This window comes from Bicyclus anynana, chromosome 10, assembly GCF_947172395.1.
Source record: "Bicyclus anynana chromosome 10, ilBicAnyn1.1, whole genome shotgun sequence".
Taxonomy (NCBI): Eukaryota; Metazoa; Arthropoda; class Insecta; order Lepidoptera; family Nymphalidae; genus Bicyclus; species Bicyclus anynana.
In genome coordinates this window covers 934,597-961,477 of record NC_069092.1, presented here as the reverse complement: position 1 = coordinate 961,477, position 26,881 = coordinate 934,597, and the positions used below count along the sequence as shown (strand labels likewise).

At 37.2% G+C, this 26,881-nt stretch overlaps 3 protein-coding genes across 4 annotated transcripts; 2 read left to right on the top strand and 1 right to left on the bottom strand.

The window, feature by feature from the left end:
- The first annotated feature begins 31 nt into the window (after positions 1-31).
- Positions 32-13,526, top strand: LOC112047928 (mitochondrial protein C2orf69). Its single transcript, XM_024085236.2, has 10 exons — positions 32-218; positions 3,500-3,701; positions 4,410-4,537; positions 5,224-5,328; positions 5,816-5,924; positions 7,735-7,811; positions 9,141-9,296; positions 9,978-10,084; positions 10,662-10,774; positions 11,583-13,526. The coding sequence occupies exons 2-10, from the start codon at positions 3,525-3,527 to the stop codon at positions 11,715-11,717; spliced, it is 1,107 nt and encodes a 368-aa protein (XP_023941004.2). The 5' UTR covers positions 32-218; positions 3,500-3,524; the 3' UTR covers positions 11,718-13,526.
- LOC128198007 (TWiK family of potassium channels protein 7) lies at positions 225-3,490 on the top strand. Its single transcript, XM_052883819.1, has one exon. It carries the CDS (start codon positions 634-636, stop codon positions 1,702-1,704), a length of 1,071 nt encoding a protein of 356 aa, XP_052739779.1. The 5' UTR covers positions 225-633; the 3' UTR covers positions 1,705-3,490.
- A 702-nt stretch (positions 13,527-14,228) lies between the features above and the next one.
- On the bottom strand, positions 14,229-25,834 carry LOC112047901 (FK506-binding protein 59). 2 transcript variants are annotated; one of them, XM_024085195.2, is made up of 7 exons: positions 25,495-25,833; positions 22,160-22,302; positions 21,183-21,306; positions 20,243-20,635; positions 19,246-19,517; positions 18,065-18,175; positions 14,229-17,239 (listed from the first exon to the last, which is right to left on the bottom strand). In XM_024085195.2, exons 1-7 carry the CDS (start codon positions 25,694-25,696, stop codon positions 17,063-17,065), a joined length of 1,422 nt encoding a protein of 473 aa, XP_023940963.2. In that variant the 5' UTR covers positions 25,697-25,833; the 3' UTR covers positions 14,229-17,062. The 2 variants fall into 2 exon arrangements, with proteins under 2 accessions (XP_023940963.2, XP_023940964.2); XM_024085196.2 differs by having other exon boundaries at positions 17,096-17,259; positions 25,495-25,834.
- Between the last annotated feature and the right edge of the window lie 1,047 nt (positions 25,835-26,881).

Sequence of the window (26,881 nt, the reverse complement as noted above, 5' to 3'; positions counted from 1 at the left end):
ATCACTATATATTTTTATTTACAATTTTTGTCATTTGTCATGTCAAATTGACATTTTAATTTGTTGCGAAAATGGCGAAAAATAAAAATAAATAATTACAATAAAAATCTGTACATAAATTGTAAAAGTGTAATAGTTCTTTCAAAAATTTTATTTGTTTCGCTAAAATTGTCGCTCGTCAAAGTGAAGACAAATTGTGGAAGTTACAATGCTATTCGGTAAGTACTGATACGAATGTTATTTTTTTTTAAACTTTTATGTACTTGTAAAATAAACATAAGTGCTTAAAAATTAAAATACGGGGCTATGTTATTAATGCAGATTGCCGACCAATTTAAATACTATTGTCATTTTAAATAAGTTTCATGATTTAAATGTTTACCTATTGTATGTTTAGCTATTGTACCAATGGCTAATCAAATGATTTATTTATGCCGATGAATTATTAAAACACAATCCTAAATAGTAACGATAACGAAATCAAACTCTAGCCTACAATGTTTGGTAATCAAAACTATAACTGGCAACGCGCCAACTCAATTCCAGAAATAGTTTTATTTATATCTACGCATAAACGTAAAACACGTAAAACCGCAAATTTGTCGTACAAACTTTCGAAATTTACGTTTTAAAATGGAGCGGCATTACAACCACTCGAGTATACACGGCTCCTATAGGAGTAGGGACTCTACCTCGACCACCGAGAGTGACCCACGGGAGAAAATCAAAGACTGTCTGAGAAAGTTCATAGCGTTTATGTTCACACAAGTGGGCGTCGGCGCCCTCGTCGTTTGCTACGCGATTCTCGGCGCAGCGAGCTTTATGCACATAGAAAAAGACAGTCCCGATGAACAGCTAGAAAACGTCCATCAGTGGAGGCAAACCTGTGTCGAAGAACTCTGGAATATTACAACCAAATATAATGTTCTAAATCACTCCGCTTGGATGTTAAACAGCAATTCAGTTTTAAAAGTGTTTCAGAATAATATAACAGGTGCCATACATTTAGGATACAATGGACGTGCTTCAGAAGATATATGGTCGTTCCCAGCCGCTTTGATGTACTCGTTATCAGTATTTACAATGATTGGTTATGGTAATGTAGTGCCTAAAACTGTGTGGGGGAAAATTGGCACAATAGCATATGCGTGTTTTGGTATACCAATATATGTGCTCTATTTCTGCAATATGGGCAAAGTTTTGGCTAAAACATTCAAATGGCTGTACATAACTGCTCACGAGTGCAGTCGCAGAGACGACACATTACTTGAAGACGGTGAAATTCAGCCTATCAAAAGGAAAATCACAGTTCCATCAACAGCTTGTCTGTGGGTCATATCCTTCTATATATTGACTGGGACCATCATGTTTGGAGCTTGGGAGAAATGGAACTACTTGGACTCAACATATTTCTGTGTTATCAGTTTGTGTAAAATTGGGTTTGGGGATTTTGTGCCTGGTGCAAACATAGCAGACTCGGCAGAAGGTTCTCATTTGAAATTAGTAATAAACTTTATATATGTGTTGCTCGGAATGGGTCTTGTGGCAATGTGTTATAATTTGATGTGTGAGGATGTCAGAGTCAAGGTGAGGGAACTGAGACAGGACTTGAAGAACTGTTTGGATGATATAACATTAAAAATCACAGTTTGTATGAACGATACAAAGTATTACCATCAAAAACAAACTAGAAATATAAAATGAGGATCTGATGTTTTGTCAATCTGAGATCTACTTTTTACAGCAATATATGGTTATTTGTAGCCATTTGATTTGAACAATCCTTTTATAATGATTTTAAAATAAGAGGATAATGGAATTTTTTTTTCCTTTTTACAGCAATATATGGTTATTTGTAGCCATTTGATTTGAACAATCCTTTTATAAAGATTTTAAAATAAGAGGATAATGGAAAAATTACTCTTTACACAAGAAAAGCAGCTTTTTTTAATTTTTTATAATTGTGCTCTGCATTTGCACAGGTGTTGTATTCCCATGTTAACATTTGCACACAAAGTAGCTTATGTAATGTTCCAAACTATAATCTATCTCTGGCCAAATTTCATCCAGATATGTTTAGTGATTTGGTAGGGCTAGGTAAGCAAGTGATGAGAAACAGACAAACTATGGACCAATGGTGGTAAAGATGTCCCATGTCCCATGTCTTTCATCTCAGTGCAATGAAAGAGATGGTGGTATGTCTGATTGGGCTGCTAGTAGTTGATATTTGTCTATATATTACGAGATAATATATTATGTTTAATAGTAGTGTTGGTTGCATGTTAGGCATACTGGAGTAACAAATGGTTGAACTAACCTGACTTTGTTTTATAAATATAAGTTTAATAGATTTTACAAGGCTGTTAACTTTGTTAGTTTTATAAAATTTGTGTATATTTTGTTATATCTTTGTAACTCATTAACTGGAAATAAAATTTATTTAGTTCCAAGAAATTCAGTTATGTTTTAATTAAATTATATGTTGTAAGGCAAGCTAATATGTTGTTTATTAACAATTAACTTCATTTATTAGTTCTGTATAAAAACTATTAAAAATATATTTCTGGTGAGTGAAAAAAATAATTATTTAACCTTACATTGTCAAAAATATTATATAACGTTACTGTATATAGTTAAATACGAAAGTTATTAATTATCAATAAAAGTAGATATAACACATATATCTTATTTGTATTATATTATGGTATGCAGTTTGTTGTGCAAGAATCTTACTCATTAAGATGCATTTATTTTCTTTATTCATCTAAATATCTTTATGTCTTTTATATCATTTATCTAAAATATTTATGTTTTAGAACTAACATAATAATAATAAATAAATTTAATTATTATAATGGTAGTACAAACTAGTGTTCAAAGATTTGAAATAAAACACCTGGTGACTCATATGAGACTTTATTCCACTCTATTCCAAACGTAAGCAATTCATTGTCCAAAATTGTAACTAAGTTCCCTTGTATCGCTGGTATCACTTGGTGTTACTTCACTTCGCTCCTAAGCCAGTTTATTCCACGAAATTCAACAAAATATAATAACAAAAGGTTGTAAACAACACAATATGGGCGAGTGATTATTAACCTTATGATTCTAGTAATAGGGTTCTCCGTAACAATATGTACATAAGTAAATTGAAAATGTTATACAGTTTAAAATTTTTGTATAATAAACAGATTTGCATGACATGGTATTTTATTTTAATAACTCTGTTGAACATATTCAGCATCCTTTCTTAATAGTCCTGACTTGCGTGTGTTCCTCTTTGTTCTAAGCAAGTTTCATTTATTTCTTTAACCTATTCTTTACCACTGTACCAATTTGGGTACACTTTGTTAATGAGGGTAGGTGAACAAAATATCACCGGCGATGTTAGCGAGGTACCATGCTACTTCAAAATTCCACTCGGATGAAGTCACGGGCGTCGGCTATTCTATAACATTTGAAAACATACATAGGCAAAGTGTTGTTATTGTCGCACAAGCTATGCGTCGCGAGTGAGGGGCGCGATGTTGCCGCTGCGGCTGCGGCGCGTCGCCGGCTACGACGGGCGCGCCAACGACGTGCTGTTCCACCCGCCCGCGCAGCCGCCCGCCGCGCCCGCCGCCGACCCCGCGCCCGCCTCCGCTCGAGCCACCGCGCCCGCGCCCGCTCGCGCGCTCGTGTTCTTCGGCGGCGACGTACAGGTCCGCGCTGTTTATTCGTTGTTCACATTTACTGAACACACTTTTTTCTGATAGTATTTTTTTTGGCTGGTGGAAGGCTTCCGCCATGGGTAGTTACCACCCTACCGGCAAAGACGTACCGCCAAGCGATTTAGTGTTCCGGTACGATGTCGTGTAGAAACCGAAAGGGGTGTGGATTTTCATCCTCCTCCTAACCCTAACCAGTTAGCCCGCTTCCAACTTAGATTGCATCATCACTTACCATCAGGTGATATTGTAGTCAAGGGCTAACTTGTAAAGAATAAAAAAAAATAGTATAAGTGTTGTAAGATCCTTTATGGGACCTCAACGCCGTTATCGGGGGCGTCAGCGCGAAAGCATCACCTAATGGGGCCCGGATACAGAAGCAAAAGAGATGAGCGGAACGCCTTTCTCCCTTCCTAGCCGCATCTCATCTGAGGAGCGGTTAGGATGGGAGTTTTGGCCTGAGTGTATCGCTCCTGAGACACAGATTGCAAAGGGTGGCATCACTACGTCATTAACACTGCACTTGACTTGCACTAAACGTTTCTTATTGGAACTGCTAAAGTGCTGAATGCTCTTCCGGCGCCTAGACCTCATCATTGCTCTCCATCAGGCATGATTGTAGTCAGACGCAAGCCAATTGAAAAAAACTAATTGAATGCGGTAGCAGTATGGACTGACGGTACATGAGTATGTGTGTGACAGGACTACCCGGAGGTGATGCAGGCGCACCGCGACAACAGGAACTACATCAAGTGGAACCTGGAGAACACGGCGCGCGTGCTCGCGCACGACTTCCCCGCGCACCACGTGCTCGTCGTCAAACCCACCAGGTATACCTACGTTAGCAGCACGTGTGTGTGACAGGACTGTGACCCCTGTCAATACCATCCCACCCTCACCTACCTGCTGTGCCGAGACAAGAAACTGCACCAAAAAACACCCAGTTTAAAATAAAACTTCTTTCCGCAAAACTTTTTTCCGAGGAGGGTAAGCTAGTGAATGCATTACGAAAAATGTAATCGGGCTAGGCGAACGGACGTTGAAAGAGGGAGGAGTTTTACTTCAGTCGTCTAGTCTACACAGCACACATGTTATTAAGGCATTAAGGCATTTCTCAGTATATTTAAGTCTTGAAAAACATTTAAATGGCCAGTATTTAGTAATTATTTTAGTAATTTGGCTGGTGGGAGGCTTCGGCCGTGGCTAGTTATCACCCTACCGGCAAAGACGTACCGCCAAGCGATTTAGTGTTCCGGTACGATGCCGTGTAGAAACCGAAGGGGGTGTGGATTTTCATCCTCCTCCTAACAAGTTAGCCCGCTTCTATCTTAGACTGCATCATCACTTACCATCAGGTGAGATTGTAGTCAAGGGTTAACTTGTAAAGAATAAAAAAAAATTGTAACCATGTGTGAGGGACTCATTTATGACTGTTACCACGAAACCCTGTATCTGAGGGTACAGTCAAGCCATGTACAGCACAGGGGAGAACTAATAATGATTAATGTGGTTTCAGGATAGAATACAAGAGCTTCAGCTGCTACGACAACTTCGTGCCGAGCAACAACGCGGGCGTGCCCGACCACACGCCCACGCACAGCGCGCTCCACCATCTTGAAAGGTGACCACAAACTGTGAGCCCGAGCTTGGGTGCTTTCTCTAAACTTTTAATGATATGCTCCCGACCGATAGTTTTCTCATGGTGAGATGAACCATGTACGCAGGAGATATTATAGTGTACGAGTGTGTGCACTCTCTATTCTCTCACTCCCATGGTCCGATGGGACGGCAGACCGACCAGTGAGAGATCAGGTGCAGAACAGACGGCTTTACGTGCTCTCCGAGGCACGGGAGTGTACCAACACATCCAACTTCTAAACTCCAGGCTGCTATTTAGATTTTTCTTGTAAGAAAATCTCAATAACGTATTTTTTGGAGTTTACTCCTTATTAATCGATTTTTTATGTTGACCTGTCCGGGACTTAACTCTAGACGAAAAAGAATAATGAAATCGTTTGAAATGTTCTTAAATAAGGATTTATTTATTAATAGATGGATAAATATTTTTTTTTTTTAGGAGATAATACAATTATATTTTGTTATTCCAGATTATTACAAAACGTGGGCAACAGAATAAAATCAATGCCCGCCGCAGAACTGCTCGAAGCGGTGTCGTCCGTGTCGCTACCAGAAGAGATTGACATAGAGGAATTGCATGTAAGCATCCCTTCCTTTCTAAATACAGTGTCTGTGATCGATGATTTCAGTGAAAGATGGTTACTATTACGAAAATGGCGGCAACAGTGAACAACGGACGGAGTATAAATGAACCAATGATTAGCGTGCCGATAACTTTTGTCATTACTGTTGTTGTCAGTCAAAAGATTTTCGATTTTGACATGACTTTCACATCACTATACAACACACTGAACCATTTTAGATTTGTCAGACGACCTTGAGATCTACAAAAACGACCATGTCTCGTTTCTTTAAACAATTTAATCATTGACCTCTTATGATGAAAGGTCGCACAATCATGTATAAAATTTCACTTAAAAACTGGCCAATTTTGCTTTGACTGTTATACCTTAAAGACCTTTAAACATAGTCCAGTAGTCAATAAAATCCCAAATTCAGAGCAAATTCAACCTTAAAGATTGAGTTTAAGGTTGAATTTGCAAACGCGACTACTTGAATTTGGCATTCATTGAGTGGGGACTTCTTTGGTCGCTGATTGGGTATCCACTTTTTAATAGGAGATAAATTATAAATAAATTTAATGCATAAGTTTATCTCTTTTTTAAGAGAATGCGACAGACACTATTAAGACGTCTATTTAATTCTCTGTCTACGATAGAATAGTTGTTTGATGACCGCCATTTGGTTCTTTTATACCAATGAACCAAATTCCTTTATGACATGTAATTCTTGGAAATTTACGCTAAATCATGGTGTCTTTTTTGTATTTTGTGAACTTCGTCCGTGTTCAAATTTCAGCTAAATCGCTTCAGTAATTTGAATCTGATACATCATTCGACTTTATAATATTTATATAGTTAGTGAGACTAGGCTGAAATCAGTGAAAGAGATTATTGAGTAATAGGGAATATGCATGTATTATTTTAATCAATTTGTAACAACAAAACTATGATAAATCAAATTTTGTTTTAAACCACTATTTAACAAAATAAATTCTTGAAATATTTGACATAATTTAAGCATTTTGGCGCGCTTTGCGAACGTAGACTATGCCGTCACAAAATATCAAAAAAAAACACTTCTATTGCTTGAAGATTTTATCTACAAAATAGCCCTTGTATTTTTTTCATCTAAGATTTACAATCTCTGAGAAGAAGCCATTCAAAGTTAGCCAAAGCTAAGCTTATGTTCATTTATTTGTTGAGAATACAAACGGTAAAATTATGTATTCGACCATTTCTGGCGTACAACAGTTACAAAGACACGAGTAATTAAAATAAAAAAGACAATAGCAATTAAGTCAAATCAAACATAATTATGATGGTATGTTTAGAAATTATATTTTAAATGTCAAATATAAAAGTACCTAGCAAAATGTAATATAAAATAAAATAGGATAATTAAATTAATAAATATACCAACACAATCTTTATGAAATAATATTCATCTGACGCGCTCGAGTAACTGCAAAAATCTCCTCTTCGGCTCACCTACTATTAACTTCTACTCTTTTATGTCATACTATACTCCTCAACAACGTCACCCAGGTCCGACAAAATACTCTCTACGTACGTTTCACCCCGAAACCGGAGCATCCTCAGGAAATGTTGACTCTACAACGTGCAAATGCAAATTTTTTTTATGCTGAGGATGCTCCGGTTTCGGGGTGAAACGTACGTAGAGAGTATTTTGTCGGACCTAGGTGACGTTGACGCATGGGTTCGTCGACTTTTCGCGGATGATAGCAATATACTCCTCAAGTGAAGCTTCCGTTCGAATCACATGCATACATATTCCCTATGAGAGACAATGTGTGCTCGTTTGCCAGAACGCGTCGATCCACCGCGGGGGCGAGGCGAAGGCCAACGGCGCCGGGCAGGGCGCGGCGGCGGACACTCACAAGCCGTGAGTAGGTTTAGTTCCAATGGATGTTGTGATATTACCCGTTACATTCATAAGTGATTTAGCGTACCGGTACGATGCCAATTAGAAAGCTATTATAAGTCAAACATTAAAATGTAAAATTTTGAAACAGTATTTTTAATAAGAACTAAAGTTGTCAATCATTTTGATGATCTGCGATTGTCCTATATCAAGTACTTGGTGAGGTAAATTTCTGAAAAATTTTACAGTTATCTAAATTTTAGAATAACCGTGATAGCCCAGTGGTATGACCTCTGCCTTTGATTCAGAGGATGTAGGTTCTAATCTGGTCAGGGGCATGCACCTCCAACTTTCCAGTTGTGTGCATTTAAAGAAATTAAATATCACATGTTTCGAACGAAAAAACATTGTGAGGAATCGTGCATACCTGAGAATTTTCTAATTTCTGTTCGTATGTGAAGTCTGCCAATCCGTATTGAGATAGTGTGGTGGACTATTAGCCTAACCACTATCATACTTAAGACTCAAGCTCAACAGTGAGCCGAATATAGGTTGGCAATAATGATAATGATGATGAAATTTTAGAAATATTTTCCTAAGTTTTAAGGAACGAAAGACGCCCGTCTTGACTTGTCAGTACTGCGAGGTACTGGTGTACTATGGATGTACTGAGGTTGATATGTGGTTTGTCTCATACGTTACGTCCCAACGCAACGTATAAACGTAACAAGACTGAAGTTGGAATCAATATCATACATGAGGCTGCTGAATACAAAAAGCTCTAAACTTTGGCGCTTGGTAGTCCTTGTTCCAGCCGTGGACACCAATCAGCTGATGTTGATAATGGCCATATATAGGCTCCAATGGGATCCGTAGTCGAATAAGAAATATGCATGTGGCTTTATATATTTTTAATCACTGTGGCTTTGCGAAACTGGGAGTTAAATCACAATAAGATTATTTGCTGCAAAATAAACATAAAAAGTATTTGACATATTTAAACGCGTCTTTACAAATGTCAAATTACACTTTTTTACTGGTTGCCTCAACTTGTTACTTAAATTTTGTAGATATAAAATGAGGTTTTATCTTGGGGTCTTAATTTTATCCCTTTAAATAACATTACACTTTTATCATGTTACCATTATAATACTTTTGTTAATCAGAAATCAATTAAAAATGTAAAAAAACTACATGCATATTCCCTATTTCTAATAAAGATTAGGATATCCGAATAAGACGAAGATAAAAATTCCTGACAATGATTCTCCAATTTAAATTAACCATTCATTCGTTTTCAAAAAAAAATATCATAGTGGTTACTAATCTGCCACCATTTTGTTATTGTAGATATTTGGACCCCCTGTGGTGGCGCGATAAGATAGCACTGGACGAGTGCGCGCTCACGCTGGTGGGCTTCAGCAAGGGCTGCGTGGTGCTCAACCAGCTCATCTATGAGTTCCACTACACCAAGACCCTCACCCCCGGAGACGTGCATATGATGAGGTAGGGAAACAACATGGAGGCTACAATACTATGATAAAGATGCTTGGAGGCCATTGGATCAGCTTCCTTCACACAAGAAGTAAAAGTAAAAGAAATTGTTATGTTTTCAACAATAAATTTGTAAATTATAATAATGTACGACTTTTTAAACTGTTACATGCTACTGTTGACTCGAACGAATTTTTTAAATAAATATGAGTGAGAATTCCTAAGCCACAAAGTCTGATTAGTCGGGTTAAAGATTGATATTGATGACCAATTTTTTCGGCGCCAATGAACAGAACAAAGTAAATTATTTGAAGTTATTGATTTAGATATTTCATGTGACAGTAATACAAAATTTAATCTAATCTGTTGGTGTCCTAATAAAATAAAACGCTAAAAGTTAAGTTTATAGCCGGTTCTTCTAACAGAACCTTACCGATATGTTGATTTGCATATAAATGAGCTTTAAAACATAAGCCGTACGCCTTATTGGACCCTGAACCTTAGGATGTGATGATGACATTCCACGCCAACTCTTTGGTTTTTTGGGTTAAAAAGTAGCTTATTACGTACCTCTGTTCCAGCATCAAATTCCATCCAGTAGTTTAACATTATTGAGTGAAATACTCATCTATCTATTCATCCATTAAAATTATTGAATGCGTCAGTTTAAGTTAAACCCACCTTTGTCGTCAGGTTTATATCTCGCATCAAGGACATGTACTGGCTGGACGGCGGCCACGCGGGCGGCAAGAACACGTGGATCACTTCGAGGAGCCTGCTGGAGACCTTGACCAGACTTGGTAGGTATCCGACCGTCTATTGACCAGACCTGATAAGTGTCTGACGTCTCTTGACCAGAGTCGGTAAGTGTCTAAACGTCTCTTGACCAGACTTGCTAAGTGTTCGACTGTCTCTTGACCAGACTGGATAAGTGTCTGACTGTCTCTTGACCAGACTTGGTAAGTGTCTGACCGTCTCTTGACTAGACTTTGTAAGTGTCTGATCGTCTCTTGACCAGACTTGATAAGTGTCTGACTATCTCTTGACCAGAGTTGACAAGTGTCTGACCATCTCTTGACCAGACTTGATAAATGTCTGACTGACTCAAACACTCCCCTTTTCCACTCAAGTCACTCCCCGCCTATCCCAAGTAACCCATAAAGAATTACATAACAAGAAATGTGGACGGCTCGAACGCCACAGGCATACAGAAACCGACCGACCGACGAACGCTTTATATCGCAAGCCGTTCCCGCCAACCGATCGGTACCCCTCTCTAACTCTCCACTCTTTACAGAAACAAGTCGCGCCACCTGACGTCATATCCGTCTCAGACTACTATTTCCTACAGTATGATAATGTCTTGCACCGTTGCAGACGTGAACATCTTCGTGCACGTGAGCCCGTACCAGGTGCAGGACGAGGGCCGGCCGTGGATCGGCCGGGAGGAGAAGGCCTTCACCGGGCTGCTCAACAAGCTTGGAGCCAAGGTGTGTACGCACGGATGACTAACTAGCTTATAATATGCGGGCGACGGGGGAAAAAGGACTGCGCTGGTGTGAAGTTGTGAGCGCGGGGCAGAGGGAAGAACTGCGCGGGTGTGAAATCTTGCGCGCGGAGCTATCGCTATCCTCCTCCCGGCCCCCGCGGACCATCGTGAGTGTTACGAATTTTCCAAGCTATAATCTCTACGTCGCGTCGTCTTTTGATTGAAGTGATAACCTCCCACAGGAGGTTATCACTTCAATTCACACTTTATTAATGAATAACAAGCTAACAAGCGTCAAGTGCTTGTGATCTGAGCAGTTTTTTTTTTCATTAAACCAATTTGTTTTTTCACTCGTCAAGTTAGCCCTCGCTGCAATGCGATGTCACTTGATGTTAAGTGACGATGTAGTCTACTATGGAAGCGGACTTACTTAGAAGATGTACAAGTTTATTCTACCCACAGAACAGACAACGCTAAAAGCTAACGCTTTTAGCAATAGAAGTAGCAAGGGGGCGTGGCCCACGTACACCCGGGTGTGCGGAACAACGCAAGCGCGTCCGCGCATATACTAACGGTCTTGTTTTGTTCTGTGACAAAAGGAATAAATAATATTCAACTCTAAAGTAAGGGTGACATATTTCATTTTTCATTAAATATTAAACAGCCATTTAGGCCACGCCCCTGGGTACGCTGGTTTCAATACAAAGAATTGACACTATTTATCTAGTTACCTCTTATATCTGTGATTCTAACTCATAACATAGCGCGTACACAGCAGGTCACAAGATGACATTCGGTTTGGTGCACAGGTGCACAGGTACCTGCACACACAGAGCGACGCGCCGCACTCGCTGCACATGCACTTCGACGTGCTCGCGCTGTTCCGGCGCGCGCAGCAGGCCGCGCCGCCCGCGCCGCCCCCGGCCTCCGACGAGGAGCCCTAGCATTCTACTCTCCACTTGCACTGCACTTTGCCTCGTACTCTACACCAGCATACAGTCCGGAGCGCGGGACTACGACGAGGAGCCCTACGGACGTCTGCGTGGTGCCGATTGGAACTCCCTCTACGAATTGCACAACTCTGTGTAACTATGTTTATTATATTTTAAGACGCCAATATATTTGTTGTATATTGTATAGGTATTTAAAATTGATAAAGAAATTTTGAATTCCTAAAAAAAATGCTATCTTTTGATGTTTACAAAATTTGTTATCAATGCCCTGAATGTTTTTTGATTTTTTGGATTCGTACCAATCGATATACAGACTCCAATAATGCTATACTTTTGAGGTATTCACTCAATTTTATATATATGAGTACCTCACGAAGACCATTGTAATTGTAGTTTTACGTGCCATTCAGTATTCAAAATCGGGAAAGAGGAATTTATTTATATTACTGGGTGTGTTATAATTGTGACAGACAAAAAAAATTTAATTATAGTCTTATGGCGTATTGGATCTATAAAATTTATGTCCAGCTCCTGATGGCTTAATAAAAAATCACTGAAAATTTCATTTTTGTCAAATTTCAAATTTGTCGGTTGTAAATAATTTACCTAATTCGCGGTTTTGTATACTGAATGGTAATGTGAAATAAATAAATGTATAGAAAAATAAAATGACGTACCTTACCTTCTCTTAACATTGTAGTGGTACACACATTATAAATGATTTATTTTTATTTTTGCTGAATACATTCCTCTTATGTATATTTATATCTAAGTAAAGCAGGATTTTCTATGGCTTAGAAACTCATCATCAATTTTTTTTTAAGCCTTCTGCAAAACGTTATCGGCCATGATGTTTCATGACGTCACGTAAACGCTAAACCTTAACCGAACGGTTTAGTGTTTGACAAAATTATTAGTTTGACGTTTATTCCTTGACATCAAGTGACATCGTGACGTCACAAACGGATGACAGCGTTTTTGACGTTTGGAAAAATTGAAAAAAAGTACATAATTATTTAATTAAGTTTTCTATGAAATCCTTAACTTTTATTAATTAATATCGATCAAAAATTCATATACTATACGAAATTGATATTGTTTATATTTTTGATATGAGTCAACTACCCTATTGTCGCAACTACTCAAAAACTATGCTACAGGGTTTCACTTAGTTCGTCGCTCCTATTAAATAAAAAAATAGGTATATTTGGAAATTAGTTGGCAAATTGTATTGTCCTATATCGTGCTTCATGAGACCAATACCTATTATAAAAGTAAATAAATTAAATTTATTTCATCATGATTTATTGTCACGTGGCTTCGCTAATAAGTTTTGACTTCAAAACTTCGTGACATAACGACATAAAGGTTGTGATTTAATTTTTTTGAATTTTGCCATGACATAAAATCTAAAAGTACCTTATTTTGCCTAGACTCCCAATCAATTTGAATGTAAGCCTAGAATACCCTACAAAATTACTATAATTATAGATATTGTTTTATTTATTGTATAGGTATGTATGTTCTAACATTTCTTAAAATTAATGTAGCTATTAAAAAAGTTTTTTTTCTAGATGTACAAAAAAATCTGTAACTTCTGTAAGTTTGGTTCTACAATCGATGTGTATATAAAAATTAAAAATGTATTAAGGGTTGATTCACGATACACTATGTATCAAAAATAACTATAATAGCTCATATGTATAACTTAATTCGACATTAACTGTTAAAGTAAGCGGCACGGTAACGTGAATCCATCTCTAATGATTATTTCGCAAATAAAATATATATTTTCTGTCAGTTTTGTTTGATTTCACAGCTACCTTTTCAAAGAGCTGTACAGGTTCTAATAAAAGGCCTGTAGTAGCCAGAATTTTAAAAACTGTTTGCTTCTGCCTCCTATAGTCTGGCAAGATGACATTCCTATGATATACTATCCATACTTTTACTTACCTATAATATATATCACAGCGACAATGGTTGTACCATCATTTTGTGGTAAAGGAAACATCTCGAGCAAGTCCCAGGGCTTGTGACCTTGGGTGTAGGTTTAAGGGATCCCTTTAGAAAGCATTAACACTCACCTGCTCGATATGTTATCCATGCCCACACTAAAACGATGTATGATTAATAATAATTATTGCACAAAATCACTAACGCGACTAGCAGCGTGACGGCGCTCACGCTGCCTAACAAAGAACTGAACTCAAATTATTGTCAATCAATTAATATTTTATTTATAATATCAATATCGTATCAACTTTATACAAACACGTCCTTTTTTAATAATTTATATAATTAATGTAAATACTACCCGTACTCGAGGACATCGGAACTATGGAGTTTGAGCCGTGGGAATTAGACCAAATTTCAAGGGTTCAGACCTTCAGCCATTTAAATATAATATTTTTATATTTCCCACGACATAATACAAAAACAGAATGAAATATGCCAATAAACTACGTCAAGGGACTACTTGTTAATAAAAGAAACAACAGTAGGTATACAGCCAACAATTTATTTCATCACAAAACTGGAAAACCATTTTTATTGATTTTTATGAGCAAAACCATCGAATTACCACAACTATATGTACCTACCTACTAGAAATACCCAACACAACTTTCTAACATGCATCAAACGAATATTATGTCGAATATTTACTTAGACTGAGTTCATCGACTTTCATTTAAACGGTGTTTACTTAACCGGCCAGTCAAAATTAAACGTAGTTTGAACAATGAGCGTTTTTTTTCCTGTTCACCAGACGCTTTTTGACTCTGGGTTGTAAACTGACACTCAGTTTACAAACCAGAGTCAAAAAGCGTTCATTTTGTTATATTTATTTGTTTGGATATCGAAGCTGGCAGCATCTAGTGGCATAAAACCTTAAAGCTAGGATGTGATTGATTTATGGGAGACAATTATGTAGTGTTATTATTTCTGAGACGAAAAATATATTTTTTTATAATTTGCATTTTGGTAATTCAGAGAGTAAACTTCACAAAACTTGCGAGCGTTACAAAAACAGAGCCTGCAAATATATCTATCAAAGACGTCTTAATCGATAAATAACCCGGGTCTGCAAGCTCGTTTAACATAACCGCCCGCTTTACGTCCTTAACCAGCATATGGGCTGTGGTGAACAGGAAACTTGGACTAAACAGCGTTTAACTTATAAGGTTGTTTACGTTTAAACGAATGTCGATGAACTTGAAACTTAGTTAAAATACATGTGTGTATTGTATAGCCTGACCAGAAAAATAATCTGATTTCATGATGTAGTGGTGCGCATCATATTATGCTTACTCGTGATAAAACATTATAACTATAGAAATAACTTGGTGGTCAGGCAGAAGCGTCTCCTCATAAGGACACTCCTCAACTGTACGACATGAACATTTGGATATTATACTTATATTTTTTTTTTATATAAAAACTTATTTTTTAAATGTATTCTAAATATTAATTTATTTATTTTGGCTGTATTTAAACCAGAGATGGACAGGCGAAGTTTGCCACATTTTCATGTCCTTCATACGATATTTCTGGTTAATATTTCAGCCTAAAAATGGAAAAGTAAAAACCAAGCAAATTCATACGACTGAAATTATGATATTATATGATCGTCCCAACAACATTGTTAAAACCCCTATGTGCATACATAGATGTATTTAATAATAAATTTAAAAAATACTAGCTAATTCATCAGTAAAACTCGAAAATTTACAAATAAGTACACCAAATATCTTTAAATATACAGTTCATGGAATGGATAATTGTTTTAAAATTACAATTAAAACACATCAGAGATTCATTAAATTATTATAGTTTATATTGCGGGTAACTACTAATTAAAATATGGATACATGGAAGAAGTTACTCTATGCAGAAAAACTTATAATTAATTTAATCATAACTTTTTAATTTATATTCAATCATGATTATTTAATCATAATTACTAAATAAAATCACTGAGTTAGTTACTAATTATAATTAATGTTACATTGATAATACATTGGTAATTTTTTTGGTGCAGAGATCTTACTTGTATGTTTTGTATTTAATGAAAATCATTAAAAAAAACAATTTTCCAAAACAGTCAATATGAGATACTTATAAGTTTTTAAAACACATTTTTAATATTGAAACTTTTAAGTTTTTAAACACATTTTGAATATTGACTTCACTCTTTCATATTTAATCGCCAAAACGATTTAAGGGCGTCTGTGGTAGAGTAGTGTGTCCGACACTTGTCCGTGTTGGCAATGGAGAAGGACGAAGTTGGGCCCACTCTTCAGAACGATACAGAAATGAAAAATGTACTAAAAACCTTGTATTTTTCACTAGTTTACTCCATTTGAATCTTAGACAACATAATATTGGCTAACAGGGAAAATAAGCTGATTTCATTACTTCCATACTGCAAATGCGTATTTCACCGACTGACCATTAGTTGCCAGCTGTCTTTAAATGTGAACATCAATGTCATTAGATACGTTTGTCAGTACATTAATACGTGATAACTATGTTGTTTGTTTCCTAGAAATTTTGACATAATATGTCAAATTAATGTCCAACCTCTAGAAATTCTGTCAGTTTGACACAGTTAATGCAAGCTATTTGATGTCAAACGGATCTGTTAAAGTTTGACAGATACAATTACTTCAACAAGTAATTTAGCTGAATTAGCCAACGTATATTTGTCTGAAAATTGGCCTCATGAGATCTCCTTAAATGTTCTAATTTATGGCCAATTTTCAGCTTTGTATCGTTTGAATTTTTTGGGCCCAAGTTTGTTCGGAGACTGGGTGTCTCCTTTTCAATGATAATCGGAAACGAAGTTGGATCAAACAGTATTCACACAAGTAAGGTATGTCTGTATATTACAAATTCTATAAAACGTATAATTGAAAAATTGACAAACCTAAACCACAGTTGCTAGTAACACCTTATTTTACACGAATTAGCGTCCTTTTACCGCCCCTACATATGTACACACGTTTGATCAAACATTTGGGTCAAATGCGCTGGAACAGATATTTGAAACCCTTACTTACTCTTAATGGATCAAATATTTGGGCCAAGTGTACTGGATCAACTATTTGGGCCTAGTACATTGGATCAAACATTTGAACCGCGTGTTGGATTTAATACACACCCAGCGGCGCTGAATCAAAGCTAAAAAGTTGGATAAAATATTTGGGACAAGTGACAAACACACTAGACAAACATTTGACTGTAGCATGTTGGCTCAAACATTCGATCTACGAGTAAGTGCATTGGATCAAACATTCGTTCCAATCGCACTAGAGCAAACGTTGGCGCCCGGGCGCTCACATGTTCTCGAACTGGCCGTCCTTGTCCAGCAGCAGGATGTTGGGGTTCTCGCGCTCGAAGTCGGTGGGCTTGCGGTCGCGCTGCTCGTCCGTCCACTCGCCCTCGCCCTTGCCCCACTCGCCCACCTTCTCGCCGATCATGTCGTACATCTGCTTGGCCTTCAGCTTCTCCACCTGCGGAACATTCACACATCCTACGACAGAGAGAAACGATCATTCGCATTAATGAATAAGTTTCGCTACCTCATTATTATAAGGATGCGTATATGGGACACATTTTAAGATCTATTTACAAAAGAAATATTATTTACTCTGAAAGTATTCATTTTAGAACACATGTTCCTTAGACATATTTAATTATTTTTTCGTAAAGAATATAACCCTTATGTTTTATTTTTAAAAAGATGTTCTGTTGAAAATTGGTGGTGATTGATGGTGATTGATGATGATGATGTTAATGATGATGATGGTGATCATATGATGATGATGATGGTGATCATATGATGATGATGATGATGGTGATCATATGATGATGATGATGATGACTATGATGGTGATGATGATCATATGATGATGATGGTGATCATATGATGATGATGATGGTGATCATATGATGATGATGATGATGGTGATCATATGATGATGATGATGATGACTATGATGGTGATGATGATCATATGATGATGATGGTGATCATATGATGATGATGATGATGACTATGATGATGATGATGATGATGATGATGATCATAATTATGATGATGATGATGAAGTTGATAGATGATGATGGTGATCATATGATGATGATGATGATCATATGATGATGATGGTGATCATATGATGATGATGGTGATCATATGATGATGATGATGATGATGATGATCATATGATGATGATGGTGATCATATGATGATGATGGTGATCATATGATGATGATGATGACGATAATGATGATGATGATGATGGTGTGTCCCGGCTACAGAACATTGTGTGGGCTCACCTGCGCGTCGCGCTGCGCGAACTTGTCGAACATGTTGGCGTACATGCTCTTCTCGCGCTGCTTCTGCTTCTGGATGGTCGCGCGGCACACCAGCATCTGGTTGGCCGCCGCCTGCAAGCGCGCGTCACAATATAAACATTTGAGAGCGCGCAGCACGTCGGTACGATATGGATAAAATTCGAAGCGCAAACGAGACGCCGAATTATGACTTTCACGTGAGTGAAAAGCACGGAGCGATTGACGCGCGACGCAAATTTTATGACGTGAGCGCAAAAACCATTTTTACCTAATTGCAAGTAAATTAAACAACATAACGAAAACCAAAATGGCCATGTTCAAGATATATAGCTAATTTTCTATACAAAACAAAAATTTAAGAAAATAAGTTTGCTTTTCCTGAGATTAAAGCAAAATGTGAGCAAAACATGTATTTTTCAAAAAAATAAACTATCGAGAAAAGTTTTACAAATTGTTTATTTTGTATAGTCATAAAGAAGCTAACACTTTGAAATATCATTTACCCAAATATCAGGCTCTTAACTTTTCCAGAATCTGAGATCCAGAACCATTTGTAACCACCAAATTACATATTACTCTTTAAGTTATTTTTTCTACTCAGTTTGGAAAAATTGAAAAAATGCAAAATTTTTAAATTAACTTATATTAATTAACTAGCTGACGCCCTGCAGTTTCACCGGGGATAAAATATCAGCGATGACACTCACAAATAATATAGCTTTCTAATGGTAAAAGAATTTTTAAAATCGGTTCAGTGTGTCCAGTAATTACCCCTACAATATTACAAACTTTATAATATTCGTTTTTAGTTTAAATTTAAATTTAGTTTTTTGACTTGTGGAAGGCTTTGGCCGTGGTTAGTTACCACCCTACCGACAAAGACGTACCGCCAAGCGATTTAGCGTTCCAGTACGATGTCGTGTAGAAACCAAAAGGCGTGTGGATTCTCATCCTCCTACAAGATAGCCCGCTTACATCTTAAACTGCATCATCACTTACCATCATGTGAAATTGTAGTCAAGAACTAATTTGTAAAGAATAAAAAAAGACCCTTAATCCATGTACTATGCAAAATTAACATACTATAGTTTGTATTAAATTTGATCTGAGTCAAATACCCTATTAAAAAAGGGTGACAATGAGGATGACACATCATTACTAACCTTATTGTTCGGTTCTGCTTCCACCACCTTCTGGAAGTCTTTCAAAGCTTCTTCCGCGTCTCCCAACCCCAACAATGCCTGGCCTCTTCGGAACAGACCCTTCACATTGTTAGGCTCGATGGCCAGGGCCTGGGAGGCAAAGTCCTTGGCCTCAAAGTAGTAGGGGGGTGTGACCTTGAGGTACACGAGCGAGAGGTTGAGGTACACAGGCACTAGGAGGGCTTCAGCGCGCTTTTTGTCCTCATCCTTGTCTACTGCGCTTCTTGGTATGTCTGTGGATACGTTTTTTTTTTTAATTTTTGAAAAGAATATTTGCCATATCATTTATTGCATAGGCCATAGGACGTGCCTCGCTAGACGTTACTTTTCTGTAAAAGTATATGATCAACTATCTAAGGCGATTATAATAAAAACTGTCTTTATGGAATCGATTGTTTCATAGTTGTAATCATGTTTGTCGGTTAAAGAGCTCTGTGAAATTACCTTTTTGTATAGTCGAATGGTGTAAAAAATTAGCAAAAGTTTGGTATAAGATATACATATATGAAGTCCAAGGTTGTTTTCCTCAGAAAATTACTGATAATTTAGTTCTTGAATTTGGGTGCAATACTGGTCCTTCTATAATTGGTGTGAGGCGCCAGAAAGACACACCTAGTTGCGTAAAGTGGCAAGACCATAAGAGTGGCTAAATTGCCATGGTCCTCTTGACCCTGCTCTCAGAAGTAATCTAACATAAAAAATATATTACAAGTGTTCAGGCCTCACCTATTGAATCCATCATGGCCTCAGTTGGTATAGTTACGCCACTACACAACAGTAAAACTTATAGCTTGACAAATTCGTTCGTAACACTCCCGATGGTCCGCACGGGCCGGAAGGGGGTAGCGATGACATGCGCAGTCCTTTCCCCCCCTATCCCCCGCATATCATGGTAGTGTCATTAACAATTTTGCCAAGCTATAACACCCTTATTTTTGCATTGATAAATAACACTCACCCTCAATATAAGCCAACACTTTCTTATATTTCTTGATCGCCATTTGCAACTTGTTCTCCTTGAAGTAACTGGTGCCGCTCTCCTTCAGGACGTTGGCCTGTTCAAACTTCTCATCGGCATCCATCTCCCATATTTCCTTGCCTTTCTCAAAGCTGACCAACTTCACAATGTACTCAACAACTGAATTAGGTGGAACCCCCAACTCCTTGTTTCCCTCAGATTTGAAGGCATATTTGGGTGCGATAATCAGTTTAGACTTTTCTCCCTGGTTGAACTTTTCAAGCGCTCGTTCAACGCCTTCGCAGATGTTGTGGACACTGCCCTCCCCCAGGACGAAGGTGAGGGTTCGAGAGTCAAACACTGTGCCGTCGGGGAGTTTGCCCTCCAATTCAACTATAGGTGAAAAAATTTCAATTTATATTGATTATTCATTAATAAATGTGCATTTTAAGAAATCAAATGTCACGTGTCTCAAATGGCAAAGGATAACGGCAATATAGTGAGGAAACCTGCATATTAGAGAATTTTCTTAATTCTCTGCGTGTATGAAGTTTGCCAATCTGCATTGGGCCAGAGTGATGGACTATTGGCCTAACCCTTCTCATTCTGAGAGGAAACTAGAGATCAGCAGTGATAATGATGATACATAATAATATAGGATATCATAAGGATGAAGGATGAAGGATGAAAATCACATTACAAAAAGAATATTAAAACTGCAAATGGATGGGCATAAGAAGAAAGTATTAGTAGATTAATACTATATTCAAATATTTTAGTTTTCTACAAGCTTGTGATTTGCAATTTTGCAGTACAAACTACATAGGTACATAGGTACCTACATAGGTAGGTATATTTTAACCAATGTAACCCATGATAATGCAAATAAATAAAATAAAATTATTTAAATATTATAGCGTTACTTGGATTAGGAACTTACCAGTAACTTGTGCTTGATCTTTGGGATAGTTGCTGGTGTCAGTTCCTTCTTCTATTTTTCTACGAAGAATGCCCTGGTTCTTGTTTGGACTCAAGTCTTCATCTTGCCAGCTGATCATTTCAATCTAAAACAATATACACGTATACACTACTACGATACCAATATGATGAATAATGGACAAGGAAAAATTAAATTCGCTCATTCACACTCAGAATAAATTTGTCTGAGCATTCAGTTTAGATTTGAGAGCCCAGTGGATATGACCTCTGCCTTTGGACCAAAGGGCATAGGTTCGAATCTAGTCCGAATGCACCACCAGTTATAACTTTTCAGTCATGTGCATTTTAAGAAATTAAATATCACATGTCTCAAACGGTGACGGAAAAAAATTGTGAGGAAACCAGCATATCTACCTGAGAAATTTCTTAATTCCCTATGTGAAGTCTGCCAATCGGCATTTGGTCAAAGTTTGCATTTACACGCTTGCCTAGGACATGCTTAAATCTCATGGTCGCACTGATCCAGCGAACTAGGCAACCGGCAGTTACGTGACCAATAGTTTTTTAAATTGTATATAAATTAGGAGTATACTAATAGTAAAGCAATTTTGTAGAAGTAACAGGGTATCTGCGATAATTCCTTTCGGAGCTACAAGGATTTAAAGGGTCAGATTTGCGGCACTACCGCGGATCCCTGAAAAACGCCCCATACAATATGGTACGATTTAATGACGTCGTAGGTGCGTTTATTTTTATAGTTCATTTATTGAAAAATGTCACATTTAATATAAGTTAATTAATCAAATTTATTTTCATTCATTTAAGAACAAGTCAATTATAATTATTATTAGATGTTATATGACTAGTGATTTATACCCTCATTTTTAATTTGTTTGTTGGTAAACAGTACTCATCAAGAAAGGCTCTAGTATAGTCATCGTCCTCATAAGTAGTACAATAAGTAACTATGTAAGTCACCTCAAACTGCAGCGTAGAGTTGGGCGGGATCTTGGGCGGGGAGCCGTCGACGCCGTACGCGTACGCGGGCGCGCACGTGAGCACGCACACCTCCCCCTTCTTCATACTCGCTACGCCGATGTCCCATGACTTGATTACTGTGCCTGTTGCAACATAAATAAATAAATAAATAAAAAAAAAAGCCTTAATTCTCTGACTGCTGAATACATATGATATACTTAATACTATTACTTAATTTATACACCAGAGCAACCAGGTTGTCCTTCGACATAGGCCTCCTCCAGACTTTTCCACTCTACTAAATCTCTAGCCTTTCCTGGCCATCTTTTTGGCAGGTCATCCTCCCATTTCTTGTGTGGTCGTCCTTGCCTCCTTTTTCCATCTCTGGGGTACCATTGCATGACCTATTTTGCAACACATTGCAACATACCAAAACTACATTGCAACAAACCAATTAGGTAATTTCATCATATTATATCTTTGACCTTTGATGGCCACCGTGGTGTGGAGGTATGCTAAGGTTTTTCAATGATCCAGTTCTGGCTGGTGGGAGGCTTCAGCCATGGCTAATTACCGGCAGAAATGTACCACCAAGAGGCTTAGAGAGCTTAGAGTGTGGATTTTCATCCTACTCCTAACAATTTAGACTACTTCCATCTTAGATGGAAATAGCCTTGAAATAAAAGGCTATTTATTTATTTATCACCATCAGGTGAGATTGTAGTCAAGAGCTACCTTGTAAAGAATAATAAAACATGGGAGCCACAGCTTAACCACAGACCACAAAGATAACAATTATCATTTTGATTCACACGTTTACAAAAAACAGGATGTTTTTTCATTTTGCTATTATGCAGATAAAACAACTACTAAATCAATGTTGTCTTCTTCTTTTTTCGTAGGCCTTTTCCGCACTAGGGGTTGGCTGTTGTACTTAGGTCCATTTGGTAAATCAATGTTGTATAAAAGAACTACCTATTACAACTTATAAATTTTAAATTGCTCTATTTTGGAATCCCTACAAAAAGTCCATCAGCTGATATATCGATAACTAGCCGACGCCCACGAGAAACTCGATGTAAACTTTCAACTACCCCTATCCTACCCCTACCCTATCCTTACCCTACACCTACCCTACCCCTAGCCTACCCCTAGCCTAGCCCTACCCCTACCCTACTCCTACCTACCCGTACCCTACTTTCCTGGTTGATTTTTTACACCTTGTGTTGAAAAACCCAAATATCTTACGGAACCCTATTTTTTTCCAAAATAAAATTTAGCCTATGTTACTTGTGGATAATGTAGCTTTCGAATGATGAAAGAATTTTTAAATTCGGACCAGTAGTTTTTGAGCCTATTCATTACAATCAAACAAACAAACATACAAACAAAGTTTTCTCTTTATAATATTAGTATAGAAGTATAGAAGTATAAATGTATAGCACAATCAAAATATCTATATGCTCTCTAAAAACATAAAAGAGAATGAATACTCTTGTCATGTTATAATAGTGTTATTTAACCTTTCTGTGTCCCCAAGCCAATGTCAAGAGACTTATTGATTTTATCACACAATGCATGGAGGTCAGGTACATATGGCAAGATTATGAATATTTATACAAATATTGAATTTCTGGTATTATTTTACCTAAACAATATAAGCTTCAATAACTGCAGCATTGGTTGACTGTACTCAGCTACAGAATGAAAGATACCTTGAATAAGCCTAAATATAGTCTACATACTTGTAAATTCAATTGATAAAATCATTATATGAAATGTAGAGAATCATGATTTTTAACTGGAAGGAACCTAACAGATTCCCTGTGATTTCACCTGCATATTTACTGTTTTCTTGGAAATATGGGGGTAAAATTATAATTTATTACGCTCACACATAATACACTTGAAGGCTTTCAATTAGCACCAGCATCTCAGCATGTCCTGAGAAGAGCCGATGGATATTGGGGTCCCAATATGCTGTAATGGTAACCCTGGACCGGAAAGTGCAATGCGCCCCCACTAGGTGGACAGGGATGCAGGCGGCTTGGAACTGTTTTGTTAAGTCCATACAAGAGGCCTATGTTCAGCAGTGGACATTTATTGGCGGTTTATGATGTTGGTGAGTCAAAAATTATTAGATTAAGCCTGCCAGCCTATTTTTTTTTTATTTTTTTTCTTTTTCTACAACAGCTCTGCTCATAGTCTGCCGACTGATTGCATGAGATAAACAGAACAAAAAAAAAAAAGCCTGCCAGCCAACATTGGATACAGATCTCGCCCAGAAGAGGGACATATAATATTAATGAAGATGCAAGATGAGAAATCTATATATATAAAAATGAATTGCTGTTTGTTAGTCTCGCTAAAACTCTAGAATGGCTGAACAGATTTAAGTTCGCTTGGTCTCGAAATGTTCGTGGAGATATAGGGATGGTTAATAGGTGAGAAAATCAGAATAACTGCCGGGAAAAGCATAAAAACAACCTTTTTATATTTCCCATACAAACATTTAAGAGTCAAGAAGAAGGGGTAGAGTAGGGGTAGGAAGCAGTGCACATAACACAAAGCGAAGCATGACTGGGTAATCCTAGTTATTAATAATCTTCTCACAATTTTGAAAACTAGCTAGATTCCTGTGATGTCATCAGTGTATTGTTATACTACAATCAAAACCATTTATGTTGACATTGTTTAAAACAACATAGAAGCTTTATTGACTATAATATAATTAATCAAATGTCCCAGCTGCTATTAATTATTCCTACTAATACCTATGGATGTTCTGCCATAAGTGTGTATGGACTTGAAACCATCACCAGTCTCTAAAAATCTTAAATGTAGTCTCTGTTTAAAATAGTTTAAACTATAAACTTTATAAAACGTTTAAGATTAATTGACGGATAAATGAGGAATTTACAAGATGGAGATCCTGGATCCCCGGTTCGGCCGATTGAGGTTTTCTTAATTAGTCCAGGTCTGGCTAGTGGGAGGCTTCAGCCGTGGCTAGTTACCATTCTACCGGCAAAAACGTACCGCCAAGCGATTTAGTGTTCCGGAACGACGTCGTGTAGAAACCGAAGGGAGTGTGGATTTTCATCTTCCTCCTACCAAGTTAGCCCGCTTCCATCTTAGAATGCATTATCACTTACCATCCAGTGAGATAGTAGTCAAGGGCTAACTTGTAAAAAAACTTGGAAAAAAAATAATCAATATCATCTTCAACGTCAGAGAATTTAGTACAAAGTTTATTAACTTAAAATATAATTTAGGAGAAAGGTAGGTTTCGGTCAAATTTGTAATCTACAGGAGAATATTTCGAGAAGTCTACTAACCTTTGCCAAGTTGAAATTCGAAAGGCTCATTTCGATCTTTGCTGGAGTCGAACTTGGTGCCGTCGAGGAGTGTTCCAGTGTAATGTACGGTAACCATGCACCCGGCGCTTGGGGTTTCTGTCCCTTCGCCCTCCTTGATAATTCGTTTCAAAACCCCGCCGTCACCCGCTTTGGTAATATCAATTCCTTCATTCACAGTCATGATTAGAGTCCTGTGAATTAGAATTACTGTAAAATATTGTTAGAATATTGCTAAATATAAATTTATTTAATTAACACCCGTGCCGCGCACACCTCCCGGTTTTTAATTTTTTTTTTTTAATTGTCCACAGACAGATGTTAGATAAAATAACCATAAAATAAAAACCATATAAAAAGTAAAAACCGTGTGTGCAACACAGACGACAAATAACAATCATAGATTAGTTATTAGGTAAATAATAACGTCAATGAAAACAGGTGTTGACAGATTATAAAATACTAGATAAAACGCCGTTCGGTTTGACCCGCGTAGTTCAAACCAAATCAACTCTTCAGCTGTTGAAAAATGTTAGTAAAGAATCTTTACTAATACTAACATTTCACAACAGCTGAAGAGTTGATAAATATTAGATTGGCGTCGCACGCGCTTCAAAGGTCGATTATAAATCCTTAATTCCCTAACATTTATATTTTATAGATTTATAGGACACAGGGCCAGGTATTTGAGATCTCAAGCTTAAGCAAGTCACGAATTGAAACACAAGCTTGGCTTATCTATACAGAGAATTTTTATATTCCAAGCTCAGAATAGATTTCAAGCATTATTTCAGTTAGTTAAAGCAGTTAATGAAACTGCTATAATAAACTGTCCAAAATAAATTATGTCTGTGTTCACTAACCCAGGTGTTTTTCACAAATTCTGGGGGATTCGTGAACTTTTTTCGGGATAAGTCTCATATATATTGCTTTATAACCTGTTTCCTCTCACTGTTTTTCAGCGGTTCATTAAAATTGGTTCAGGCGTTCCAGAGATTGGCTTGTTTGTGTTTCCCAATATGTTTTAGATCTTGGAGATTAGAATGTAACTTCCCAAAGCCACCATGATACAAACAACTAAGTCCATATTTGCTTCACAAACTTTCATAGGGATTATTGTATCTATATGCTTTTATGTTATGTTTTGTGGCAAATACCCCCCTCCCCCTATCGCTACACATGTGGCATGTACCATGCATGCATAGAACGCATGAGTTGAGGGTTCACAAATGTGAAATTGCTTTTAATGATAATGGTTTGGCCACTCCCCTTCTGTGATGAATCAACTCTGATTTTTTAAATTTATCAAATAATGAATAAAATAATTGGCATACTATAAAAAAACAAATTACTTAGATGCAATTTATTT